The following is a 12,468-nucleotide window of genomic DNA, read 5'->3' as shown; positions in this document are numbered from 1 at the left end:
AAAAAAATTGTCTTTACAATTGCGTTGAAGTTCTCAAGATACTTTAATTTTAAAACTTCTAATTTTGTTGGATTAATTTGCTCTAGACTGAGAGGACATGACCCGATTTGGCCATTATGTTAAACTGGAAACATACGAAGCCTTTCAAATTAAAGTGAGGGAAAAGGTTACATGGTGTTCACCACATTCTGCTAGTAACGGATTTAAAAAAAGAAAAAAAAAATCAAAATCATTTTTTTGAGTCTGTAGAGGGTGTAGCATTGCAAAAGAAATATTTACATTAGAGATAAATGTTATTTTAAGTGCACAAACAGGGCTTCAACCACAGTTAAACAGCTGACACTCTTTTCCGACCAATACCACCTGTTGTTCCACTCGATGTTGCTGGCGACCATACGAACAAACAATGCTGAGCTGAAACAAATGAACACAAATCAACTAGTGATGCCTCATCGTTTAGTCAACAGAGTACTGGAGTTCTTCTGTTGCACACAGTTTATTTAACAATATGGTATATAAGTAAGAAATGAGTCTTTTACCAGTTTATACAGTGATTTCATTCTCTCTTCCTTATATTTATAGTATTTTGCTTAATAACTTGATTTACAATAGGAGAAAAAGTAAATCCCCCCTAATTCAAGTTTTTGTGAGAGGAATGAGGGTTGATAACATTTAGTTTTCCTCAGGGTGAATCTCAAATGTGCCCCTCATCTCTAGATAGCACACAGCTTAGTGTAAAATTTAGAGGATGGGGCGTCATCCGAGATGTGGCCTACAAACAACCGGTGATCATTCCACCTCAGCTTAGGGGGCTGGTCTCTTTCTCACGCTCTCTTTACACTTTACAACATTTGTATGACAAAAAAGTATGACAAATTCTTTTTAATGTCAAAGCAACAATTTTCTACACCTGCAAGACAGATTTTCAAAATTCCAGGCCACCGAGATGTAGGCTGCAGTCCTTGTAGTCTGTGTGTGTGAAACCAGTCGGAGCTGTAGTTGTTTTAGGGACTGTGAGGGTTTGTGGGTCAGTGTGTTCATGTGCGCCTGTATACATGCCCGTGTATACACAACCTGCCACAGTCCATTTCCTATTTTAATATAACTGAGTGCTCTTCATACACACAAAGATGAGGGGAACGGTCCCTGAATGCATCATCTTGGAGTAATGGTACAACGCTAGATTACAAATGCCAGGAATGACAGCTTGAGAAGAGAACAAAAACCTGGCCCAATTCCCAAATTATTTTACAGTTTCAACAAAAATGTTTTAAGTTTCTTTTCAAAAGGTACAAAATAAAAAGATATGAATAATATAATGCAATTGTACATTTCTAAAAAAAAGAAAAAAACAACAACAACAAGTAAGGCATGAAACCATACCAAAAAAAAAAACAAAACAAAACAAATTGAGTACTGAACACATTTGGTCTGAACCAAAAAATATATTCTTTGTGATTTCAATTTCATTTAAGAAGCAACTTGCAAATCCCTCAACATTTTAAGGAAGAAACACCCATCGCTTGGGTTTAGGAAACAATTACATTCCCTAGAAGTGTTGACTTTTTATTCCTCGACCAAATTTTCTTTTTTCTTTTTACAACAGTTGAAACTTTTTACACATCAGTACAAAAAACCGTTCTCAACCTTATAAAGAACAAACAAAGCCCTCTAATGGGATAAAGAGTCAGAGGGGAACCCAGGAGGAAGAGGAGTGGGAGGAGGATGGGTCCCTGGGAGCGAGCCTGTGTTTTGCAATTCCCAGCAGAAATGCTACAATCCCTCCACAAACTTCTCCAGAGTGTCCCCTGTAGCATCTCCCACCATCCCCAAGTCACTGTTCAGACCCCCTCTGTTGGGGGTGTTAAGCTGCGGCAACATAGCGCTCTGTTCTGGTGTCCCCAAGTGTCCTTGCTCCATGGACCCTGAAAGTGGGCCTGCGAGTCCCGGGTGTGGGGAACCCGAGTGGGGTGGATGTGGGTGCTGTGGTGAGGGCTGGGGCTGGTTCTGGATCTGCGGTGAGGGACTGGAATGTGGGCGCTGCTGCTGGGGCTGCTGTTGTGAGGGTGGACAGGGGGACTGGACTGGCGCAGGGGAGCGGACCTGGTTGTTGAGAGCATTGGCTAGTGAGGGCTGACCAGGGAGGTGGCCTCCACCCTGTGGCTGACCGGTCAGCAGGTGGGTCTGGGGGCTCATGGGGCTGGGCTGAGCAGGAGAGCCCATTTGCTGCTTGAGGACGGCCTGCTGCTGCTGGGGAAGCTGCTGCTGCTGCTGCTGAAGCATTCGCTGATGCAGTAAGTTCTGGGTGGAGTCCATCCCCATGCCAGGCTGGGCCATCTGAGCCATGGGTGGGAGCTGGCCCATGGGTCCTCCAGCTGCTCCCGCACCTGCCTGCATGGCTATCTGCTGCTGCTGTTGCTGCATGCGGAGCTGGGAGTATGTAGCTGGCGTACCCTGCGCCTGAGCAGGGAACTGGCCAGGATGGCCTTGAGGCATTACACCCTGTTGTTGCTGCTGCTGCTGTTGCTGCTGCTGCTGTTGCTGTTGCTGTTGTCTTAAGAGCTGCCGACGGTAGAGCTCTTGGATCTGGGGGTTGGTGTTGTGTGCCGCATTCATCAATGGCCCTTGAGGTCCTAATGCAGCCATGCCCTGTGCAGGAGGCTGCTGGGGCTGTTGAGGGGGCATCCCCGGCCTCTGCACCGCCCCTCCTTGCATGGTCATGGCCTGCATTGTTGGTATGCCAGGCTGCTGTTGCTGACCTGCTTGCTGCTGTGGCTGGTTGGCGTGATACTTGGCTGTGCGCTGTTTGATGAAAGCAGCCATTAGCTGAGGATTTGATTTGAGGATATTGAGGACCTGCTGCTGCTGCTGGGGTGAACTCGGAGACTTGAGGGTGCGGAGAAGGTCCTGTAGGGCAGTGGGTGCAATAGCACCAGGTCTCTGGGGGGTCTGCGGCCGGGCACCAGGCTGCTGTGGAATCAGCATCCTCTGGCCCTGAGGTTGCTGCCCTGGGGGCATCATGGCTCGCTGCATGGTCATGGCTTGTTGTTGTGGGGTCTGGCCAGGGACAAGGCCTGGTTGTTGAGTCTGAGCTGCCTGCATAGGCCCTGCAGCTCCAGGCCACTGTCCGGGGGCCATGCCCGGTTGCATGACCTGTGGTCCCCGGGGCCCTGGCACCATCTGCATGGGTGGCTGCATTGGCCCGGTCATGCGCTGCTGTTGCTGCTGGGGGTTCATGGGCAAACCATTCATGTTGACCCGGTAGTTCTGCTGGGCCTGTGCCATCATCTCGATGTGCCGTGCCATCTTGACCGCAGCAAGGGGAGGCTGTTGCTGTAGCTGCTGAGGTGGCTGGGGTGGCTGGGGGAGAGGGGACTGCTGCTGGTGTAGAGGGGAGGCCTGGGGACCAGGCTTGCCCTGAGACACAGGTGCCTGAGGCTGGCCATTGCGAGGTGTGTTGGGGAAAGAGGGGGACATGACACCTGCAGAGTTTGGCGTCTGTGGCTGGTTGGAAAGTGGCTGCTGAGGTGTCTGGGGAGTGTTGGGCTGGGCATGGGAAGTGGGAGTGCTGGGAGCGGCTGAGGCTGGTGGGGACGGTAGCGGCATGGTCCTGCCTTGCATTGTGGCCATCCTTCTCCTCATCAGCTGGGCTTGCTGGAGCCGGTGTTGCAACTGCTGCTGGCGAAGCTTGTGCTTGATGTTCAGGCAGAACGGGACAGGACACTTGTTCTCCTGACAATGTTTTGCATGGTAACAGCATAAAGCAATAAGTTGTTTGCATACAGGGCAGCCACCATTGGTTTTGCGCTTGCAGCCCTTGGTGTGCTGTACAACTCGCTTCATCTTCTGGCAGGACGGCAGAGAACAGTTGGCATTGCGACACTGACAAGCGTGGACCAGGGACTGAATGCAACGTTGGATACTTAGGCGCCGGCTTTCCTGCGGACTCTTGGAGGCCTCTCCACTCTGGCTGTTGCTGTCGTCGTCCAGGCCAAGGCCCCACTTCACCATCTGGTGCTCGTGTCCCTTCATGTTGTAGCAACTAATGCACAAATCAAAGTCCTGCAGAAAAGGCCAGACAAGGAAAAAGCTATTAAAATGAGTCTAACTAAGTCTGATGACTAGATCTGTCAAAAGTTTCACAAATTTTCACAGTGTGACTGAACTGCTTCAAACACTTGACAGTGACACAGGAGTTAGTGTAAAAACACAATACACCACATTATAGTAGTAACAGTAACTCACCTCGCACACAGTGCAGTGCCAGCGTGTCTCCACGTGGTGCTTGCACTCATTGCAAGTGTACACAAAGCGATCCTGTCCTTGGTTGTGCAGCTCAACCAGCATGCACATGGTGCTCCACTTGCACCTTCTGAGGGAGCTGAACTCCCAGTGTTTGTCCCTGGCCAGAGTCAGGAAGGCATCGCGGCCATCCATCAGGTCACAAGAGAGCAAGGGGTCGGGGTCGACGATGGGTGGCAGGGTGTTGGCCATGGGACCGGAGTGGAGGTGGATCACAAAGAACACCTTCATCAGACCAAGGAAAACAAATGAGAGTTAGAGAAGCACAGATGATGGCCCTTTAGCCACCATTTAATAAATGTCCATAAAATTTCTTTTTAAAAGCACTTTCAGTATCTATTACGAACTATACAAAAACAAGTCTGACCTCTTTGTGCTTCTCCATGGTGGCGTATAGTTTCTGGGACAGATCATTGGCTACATTCGGCATCCCAGGCTTTTTCTTATTGGCTCGGCTCACGCTGCTTTTGTTTTTATTGGTCTTCTTGTTGTTTTTCTTCTTAGCGTTTTTGCTGTCACCTGGTGTACCCTGTGAGAGATGCACAATGACGCATATTAAAGAAAACAGCTTGTGTAATTATCCAATTATTTCCCCTATGTTGATGATTGACAGCTTAAAAAAGAGGAGTAAATGAAAGAATATTTAAACTACAGAATCCTGAAAGTACAAAATGGCTGCTAAGGAACATGTCCAAAACATGGAGTTACAAATCCTTTTCTATGTTAGTATCAAATCATGACACAGTGTTTCACCTCAGGTGTTTCAGAGGAAGCTGTGTTCTCTTCCTTCTTCCTCTCCTCCTCCTCCTGCTCCAGCTCCTTGATGCTCTCCTCCAGCACGTTAGGCCAGAAGTCTCCTTCAAAGTATGGCAGCTCATTAGCGCTGGTCAGACGGTCCTCTGTCGCCTGTTTGAAGATGTCCTAAAGACAGAAAAATTTGGACAATTCAAGCTTTTAAATATGTGTTTTACGTGTTTCCAGGAATCCAGCGTACAGAGCATTTACATGTTACAAGTGTTTAACTCCTAATGCTGATAGAGTACCAACAATTCACACAAAGATGTGATCAGGAACATACAGTAAATCCAAATTTAACAACACTTGTCTGCATTTACAAATTAAAAACAAATTAAAACTCTGCCCATTACGTTGTTCTTTGCTCTAAATATCAACATATTCAGTTGTAAGTTCTGTGTCTGAATTTAAAGGAGAATGTGTCCTCCTTACTTTGTAGTCATGCAGAATCCTCTCTGCAAAGGCCTTGTCCAGCATCTTCCTGTACCATTCCTGCAGTCTCTTCGGTTTTGGGATCTTTTGGTCAGGAGGATGACAGTGGAAGATGTAGTCATCTCCTTCACTGGGCGGACATGCCCAGATGTGGCCCTGGGTATATCTGTGAACATACACAAATTAGAGACAGTGTATACATTAGGACATCCACTGCCCCAGAACTGAATCCCATCGCACACGCTTCTTAAAAGACGTGCATGTTGTTTCTTGTTAGGAGGTAAAGTAGAAAAGGAGTAGTAGAATAAGGCTTACCCGAGTTTCTTGACATATTCTAGGTAGCCGATGAGGATCTCGTGGTACACTGCTGTTCGTAGAATCCGAGGTCTGAAGAAGTGAATACTGTCAAGGTATGATATGTAGACCCGTCTACACAGGCAGAGGGAGGGAACATAGTCAGTTTCACCGCTCAGAAGTTCTTGCAATTCCTTTATTGCCATGTACTAAATACAACATGAGGCTGTACAGACCTAGTGTTGGGGAATGGGCACTCGGAGCCGTACTCCTGCACATGCATGCCAAAGAAGCAAACGTCCACGCCGTCAATCTCCTCAAAGGCGAAAAGTGCTTTGGTTCTGTAGGGAAAGGTCTCAGGCATTTCACCCGTGTCCACAAACCTATCATGATGAAGACAAATCAGATATTAGAGAAGGAAGAATATTTTATGATATTTGGTCTTGGGTTATTGCTTGGTGATATGATGGTGGGAGGATCAACTCTGAACACTGTCAAAACAAAGGTGAGGATTATATATGAGGGTGTATCTTACTTAATTTGGCAAAGGTATAAAGATATGCTGCCATAAACATAACTTCGTAAATTTGTAAATAAAGTATTCCATACCACTGTAAGCGTATAATACAGTACATAATTTATTTAGCAGCCTGAGAAGTTGCCTTGTGTGATGCTTTTCGGGACACTCAAGAGTATAATAATGGGACAATTCAAGTCTAGAGTATCGACTCAATAAAAGACCAAACAGCTTTAAATCAGTCAAACTGAAGATAACAGAGGTCCTTGGACAATGGGATGGGACGAGCACTGCAGACTTTGATCTTGGGTGATGAAATGGTGAACAATCCTCTGAGCTCATCAAGGCGGAAGTGTACTCCATCATGTCAAACATGCAGGTTCCACACTCTGAGTGTGTATAAAAGCTTTATAGAGGACATTCAGCTTTGTATGGCAGGAACAATAAAAACAGGCTCAGGACAAATACGCACTGTGCCTCTGCATCTACAAATCAAAGAGGGCAAAGGGGTATTTGGTTGTCTGCAACATTCTTTGGTTGTTCATTTATTTGACAAAGGAAAATTTATCTGATAAATAACAAATGATCATCAAGTAACCCAACAAAATACACATTACTGAGAATAAAGCCCGCCTGAGATTCTCTTGGTCTGTCAAGTAAAACTCGAGCTAAAAATCTCATCTGAAACAGTTTCACCCAGTCCTCCTGTCACTTGTGCACTTACCTGGCTTTCATGCCCGGCTTAACTTCCACTGTTTTATCAGAGCTCGCCACAACTCGCACAAACACCTCTCCAGCCTCTGGGTGGTTCTGTCTCTTCAAGTATTTATTCACACGTTCCTCTATGTACATTCCCAGTCGTGTTGACTGCAGCCCTGAAGTGTACAAACACATAGAAGTAAATTTTTTTAATTTTGCAAGATCGAAGAAAAGCGGGGGTTACATTGCGTCTCACACAACCTGCAGTGGCCTTCAATTTAAGTGAGTCCATGAGAGCTTAAATGTAATACCACCACCAAGTTTCTCAAGGGCCACAAACACCAAAGAAGAATACCAGTGAAAACCCAAGATACCAATATATATTTAAAAAAAATAAATAAATAAAACAACAACAAAAAACAAGGCCACCACTGCACAAAAGCCAGATTTGCTGATGAAAACTGCATGAAGGATTACAAGGAGCACTATTTCAAGAACCTGATATTTAAAACTCAAATGTAGAGAACTGAACTAACGTTTTGCAGAGAACTTATTTTCCTTCCGTGTTTTTCCACTCTTCTTTAAACAGTTGTCACAGATGAATCTGGAAAGAGAGAGAGATTGTTCAAATCAACACACAAAAAATGCAGCAACACTTTCAAATCTAGCGATGGTACAAGCTGACATCTCACCCAGATGGCCAAATGACCTCGTAGTGTAAGACGCATATCTGGTGCATCTTCCGTCCACAGTCTTTACATTCAACAAACCTAAACAAACACAACCACACAGCAAAATGTCCACATTTTAAATTAAACAGGTTTACAGATCTCCACAGATACTTTTGTCACATTTAAGAGAAGAAGACAACATTTAACTCTTGCTCTTTGCTATATTAAGAGTGTTGGCTAAAAGCTTAAAGTGCAGAAATCCAGCAGTACTAAGTCAACAGAACTTTTATATGTGCTCTGAAATGACTTAACATGTTTGTATGAATGTTGATATGTTAACTGTTCAGGTAACAAGCAACACAAACATCTTCATTCAGATTTATGTTCCTCCAGTTGTTACGCACTTGCAAGCCAACCTATACAAGCACGCCTTTGTGGGAGGATGAATATGCATCTTATTTGACGCCAAGACACAATGATAATATGAAATCGGTGTCTATCCTCTTGTGTACAAACTCTCATCAGACACACAGTTATGACAGAGTTCCACTCAGCAGGTGGCGCTGCTGAGTAGCCCCTGAGGCCTCACTGGAACCAAAGTGATTGATCAGAGAGCACCAGAAAGAAAATATGCAGACTGTGCACCAGAAGCACACAAACAAAGCCAGATGTGAGAGGCAGAAAATAGCTAGATGTGATCAGAAAAAAGGAAGTAGGGAAAAAAGCAGTAAAAAGATTATTCAACACATATGAAACTGCTGAAAAAAAAAACTACAAAAAAAACAGCCTTCTCCATCAGGATTGGTCCTTCTCATTGAAAGGGCGTGGGCGGGGGGTATTTGTGTCTACTTACGGTTCAGGGTCGAGTACATCGTTCTTCTTCCGTTCAAACTGGTCTTTTGATATCATTCTGATGCAGCAGAAAAAGGATAAAGTAGTAAGATAAAGACATGTATTTTCTTATCTTCAGTCCTGGGCTCAGTGCATTTCTCATTACTGGCCGAGGATGTGTGGGGGCCACAACAGAACTTCACTACTATAATATTCTGCAATAATTTAACAAGTTTAAGAAAATGGGAGGAAGTCTCACTTCACAATATGTTTCTGAAAATGTGTATCTAAACTATAATGTGTGTTTACTTACGTCTGTGGCTGTGCAGGATCATCTCCTAACGTCACACTTTCCCCCTGTATCTCATTAAAGCACTTCTCACAGAAATGATACCTGCAATAATACACATTAACATTTTACACATTTAATACAGCACCTGCAGCTTAACAACTGCGTAAAGCATGTTGTGTTCTCACTTAAGATTAAAATGTAACATTGCAAAATTGAGCATTTGAATATTTCATTATGTTTCTAATAAAACTGCAATACAACACAAAATAACACTTGTCTGTCCTGCTTAATAACAGAAAGCAGGGAATCCCTGAGCTCCCATTGAGTGTGTAAATGGACTGCGCTGCAGGAGCCTCATGTTGTCTGTCAGGCTGTACGGTATCACTACTGCTGCTGTGCTGCTCCGCTCTCTAAGTGCCCAGCTCAAGCGTATAAAATGAGCTGCAGTTACGCAGTTTATACAGCAGGCGGTGCAAGGGAACGGGATGTAAGCAGTCATCTGCTGGCTGAGAGGAACAGGCAATGATGGGCAATGCTGTTTGTGGCCAAATCATTATATTTTCATCTGGCGTAGCAGAGAAGGGGCAGCAATGCTGGATTCACTCATTCCCGCTGTAGATGCTAAGCAAAAAAAACAGTCTACACTGCACTGTGGCTCTCACTGTCTCAGTTTTTGTTCAGTTTAGGGTCTGCAGAATGTTTCCCTGTATGTGCAATGCTGGAATCTGGCTGTTAATCAATGTTGTTGCGAGCACAACCATTTCATAGCCTCATGCAGTGCCAGGACCCAGAGGCACAGTCATAAAAGCTGAAGCTGTCAGGATGACACTACAGCATGGATCACAGCAGTCCCTCTGGAGGTACAGATCACAGGCTGCAGGGAAGGGTTAATACAAGCCAAATGACTGTATTTATTGCCCATCAAAAACAACTCAGCGTGTGATGTGTATGAGATTAATCAACTAGATTAAGCTTTCAGCTGGTGCAAAATTATTTATATCCAATGGATGGTGGAGTACACAGTCACACATAACTGTAAGACATGCAGACGCACACACACGGGTACCTGTTCTGGTAGCTGTAGTATGTGCCTCCAGTAGGTATGGTGCAAAGCTGCTTGCCATAGCAACAGAGGGTTTGAGGGGAGAACTCGTACTGCAAACATATGCGAAATGACAAGGGTGGTCAAAAAATTAAAAACATAAAATAAAAATATTTGATAAATCCGTTAATCAGGAGAATGGAAGTTAATCTGGTAATGTGAGCAATTACCTTAAGTTAAGATCTTTAGGTTAGCATCTAAATGACCCTCTAATCTAATGACAAATCACTAGAGTATTTAAAATCACACGGTGAGTTAAAACTCATGCTAAAACTGATTTTACTTGTTTCACCAAATCCTCAGTTAAAGTCATTAACACTGGAATTTTAGTAACTTGGCATTCCCAAAAATTAGTTTTATAACAGATGTTTATGGATAAACCATATACCTCACATCAGTGCTCTGGCATGCATTCATTCCTACTCCATTCATTGCATCATTAACTTCCCTGCTGTCCACCTCCCTCGTCTCACCTTCCTCCCGCAGCAGTATCCCAGGCTCTGCATGACAGGGTCAATCTCTGACTCAAACACCTCGGCCAGCTTGGAGCAGTACTTATAGACACGGGACGTCTTGCGGTTGTAGAGCCAGGCGTTGTTGAACATCAGCCAGACATCATCAACGTATTGCCAAGGCTCTTGGTATTGGCCTGTGTCAAGCTTACGCTTTATAGTGGACAGGTCTATTGGGTTCTTGACAATGTCAAAGTAGTCCTAGAGAGATGCATCCATAAAAAAAATGGCCACATCATTTGACAATATTCCATGAGCAACACTATTCATTGTTTCAAAGGTTTTGTGTTAAACAGCAACATCAGGTGGCAAGTACATGAGTGCTACCTACCGGGATACCCAGAAGCATGGGGTCTACTGGTTGTCTAAAGGGCAGTGACTCAGGGTCCTGCCTGTAGAGAGACTCCAGAGTCGGCATCAGAGTTTGTCGTAACTCCTCTGGTTTAAAGACTGGAAAATGAACAATGGAAAAGCAAAGTAAACATCAGTATTCCAAAAAGAGAAAAATCAGGAGAAAACTTTACAGTACAGGAAAATAACAAAAGAGAAGGGGGGGGGGGTACTGTAACACTTGTTGATGCTGGACTGCTGTCATATATCTTCAAGATAAAATTCAAATGGGTGTCACATGGACACCATATTCCCTGAACACAACCTATCAGAAAACAACAGCTACCGTATTTTCTGGACTATAGAACGCACCTGAGTATAAGCCGAACCCACCAAATTGGGGAAAAAAAAAAAAAAAAAAAAATATTTGTACATATATAGGCCACAGTTGACTATAAGCCGCAGGTGTCCACATTGTAACAGGAGATACGTTTTCAAGTCCGGGCCATCTGCTTTTATTACCTCTGAAAGCTTTTGTCGTATTTTTGCATTGTGTCAGTTCTTCACGCTGCCGTCTCCAACGTCTCACCATTGATTCATTTACGCCAAGCTTACGTGCAGCAGCTCTATTTCCTTCTTGGACAGCCAGTTCGATTGCTTTTAATGTAAAAGCTGCATCAAATGCATTTTTTTGAGTGTTTTGAGTGATGATGGTATGTGCATGACACACAAAATAAAAGTTACGCTTAAAACTAGCGTCTTCCTCTTCACATCACCGGGCCGTTAGCCCGTAAAAATCTATAGATTAGCCACATCGTTGTTTAGGTCACGGAGTTGAAGGCGTGGAAAAAAGTAGCGGCTTATAGTCCAGAAAATACGGTATGTATGTTTGAACAGGGCTGCAGGTGTGGTTGAACTATACATAGAGACACAGGCAAGTCACACACAGCAGTCAGGATAAAGTGCCTAAACTGACACAAAAATCCAACAGTGTGGGACATACCCACAACAAAACTTCCATGAAAAAACAAACAAACAAAACCACAAAAAAAGACATTAATGTTTCATTTTTCTGATTCACTGCTATGTCCTTATTAAAGCAGTATATAGCAGCACCTCTCATTTACTCTATAACTTGCTCCGGCACTGCTGCCGTCTCCACTGCCGATACTTCAAGTGAGTATCATGATTTATTTCATCAAGTAAATTCAATATATACCAGCACATACTAATGATGATACAAGTTTAATCGCAACTCTAAATAACTCACGACGTCTCAGTTTTGGGATGAGTGTATTACTGCTTCAATCCATCACAGACTGTTCAAAGATTGTATTCATCCCTTGGTGTCGGACTCACTTTTCCTCCGTGACTGAGGGGGAGATGTGGAGGTCGTGCTGTTGGCTCCACCCTCTTCCTCTTCTCTGGGTTCTGTGTTCATTTCTGGCTTTTTCTCCTCCACCTCCATCGGCTCTGGCTTTTCCTCGGGTTCCTCCTTCTTCTCCAGCGTTGAAGCAGACTCTTCCTCAGTCTACAGACAGAAAGGAAAATGACTCATTAAACCACAGAAATGTGTTTGTTTGTTCTTTGAAATTCTCGTTTTATTGATGATGTGGTATCCTAATGTTCACAAAATTAAGGATGAAGGACAGTAGACATACACAATTTTATATGGCAGACGACATTATTAT

General features: G+C 44.2%; 1 protein-coding gene across 3 annotated transcripts in view; it reads right to left on the bottom strand.

The window, feature by feature from the left end:
* Window positions 1-447: 447 nt before the first annotated feature.
* The window catches only part of crebbpa (CREB binding protein a), a 41,781-nt gene continuing 29,760 nt past the window's right edge, over window positions 448-12,468 (bottom strand). For all 3 annotated transcript variants that reach the window (XM_046407750.1, XM_046407759.1, XM_046407767.1), the window contains 16 exons: window positions 12,137-12,308; window positions 10,779-10,897; window positions 10,409-10,648; window positions 9,900-9,988; window positions 8,855-8,935; window positions 8,564-8,620; window positions 7,732-7,809; window positions 7,576-7,643; window positions 7,065-7,215; window positions 6,060-6,206; window positions 5,845-5,958; window positions 5,530-5,695; window positions 5,056-5,223; window positions 4,670-4,831; window positions 4,246-4,527; window positions 448-4,062 (listed from right to left, as the gene is read on the bottom strand). In XM_046407750.1, the coding sequence (XP_046263706.1) occupies window positions 1,774-4,062; window positions 4,246-4,527; window positions 4,670-4,831; window positions 5,056-5,223; window positions 5,530-5,695; window positions 5,845-5,958; window positions 6,060-6,206; window positions 7,065-7,215; window positions 7,576-7,643; window positions 7,732-7,809; window positions 8,564-8,620; window positions 8,855-8,935; window positions 9,900-9,988; window positions 10,409-10,648; window positions 10,779-10,897; window positions 12,137-12,308 (4,383 nt within the window). In that variant the 3' untranslated portion in view covers window positions 448-1,773. The remainder of the gene's footprint in view (window positions 4,063-4,245; window positions 4,528-4,669; window positions 4,832-5,055; window positions 5,224-5,529; window positions 5,696-5,844; window positions 5,959-6,059; window positions 6,207-7,064; window positions 7,216-7,575; window positions 7,644-7,731; window positions 7,810-8,563; window positions 8,621-8,854; window positions 8,936-9,899; window positions 9,989-10,408; window positions 10,649-10,778; window positions 10,898-12,136; window positions 12,309-12,468) is intronic.

This window comes from Scatophagus argus, chromosome 2, assembly GCF_020382885.2.
Source record: "Scatophagus argus isolate fScaArg1 chromosome 2, fScaArg1.pri, whole genome shotgun sequence".
NCBI lineage: Eukaryota > Metazoa > Chordata > Actinopteri > Scatophagidae > Scatophagus > Scatophagus argus.
The sequence above is the reverse complement of the archived record's forward strand: the minus strand, read 5'-3'. Positions and strand labels throughout refer to the sequence as shown.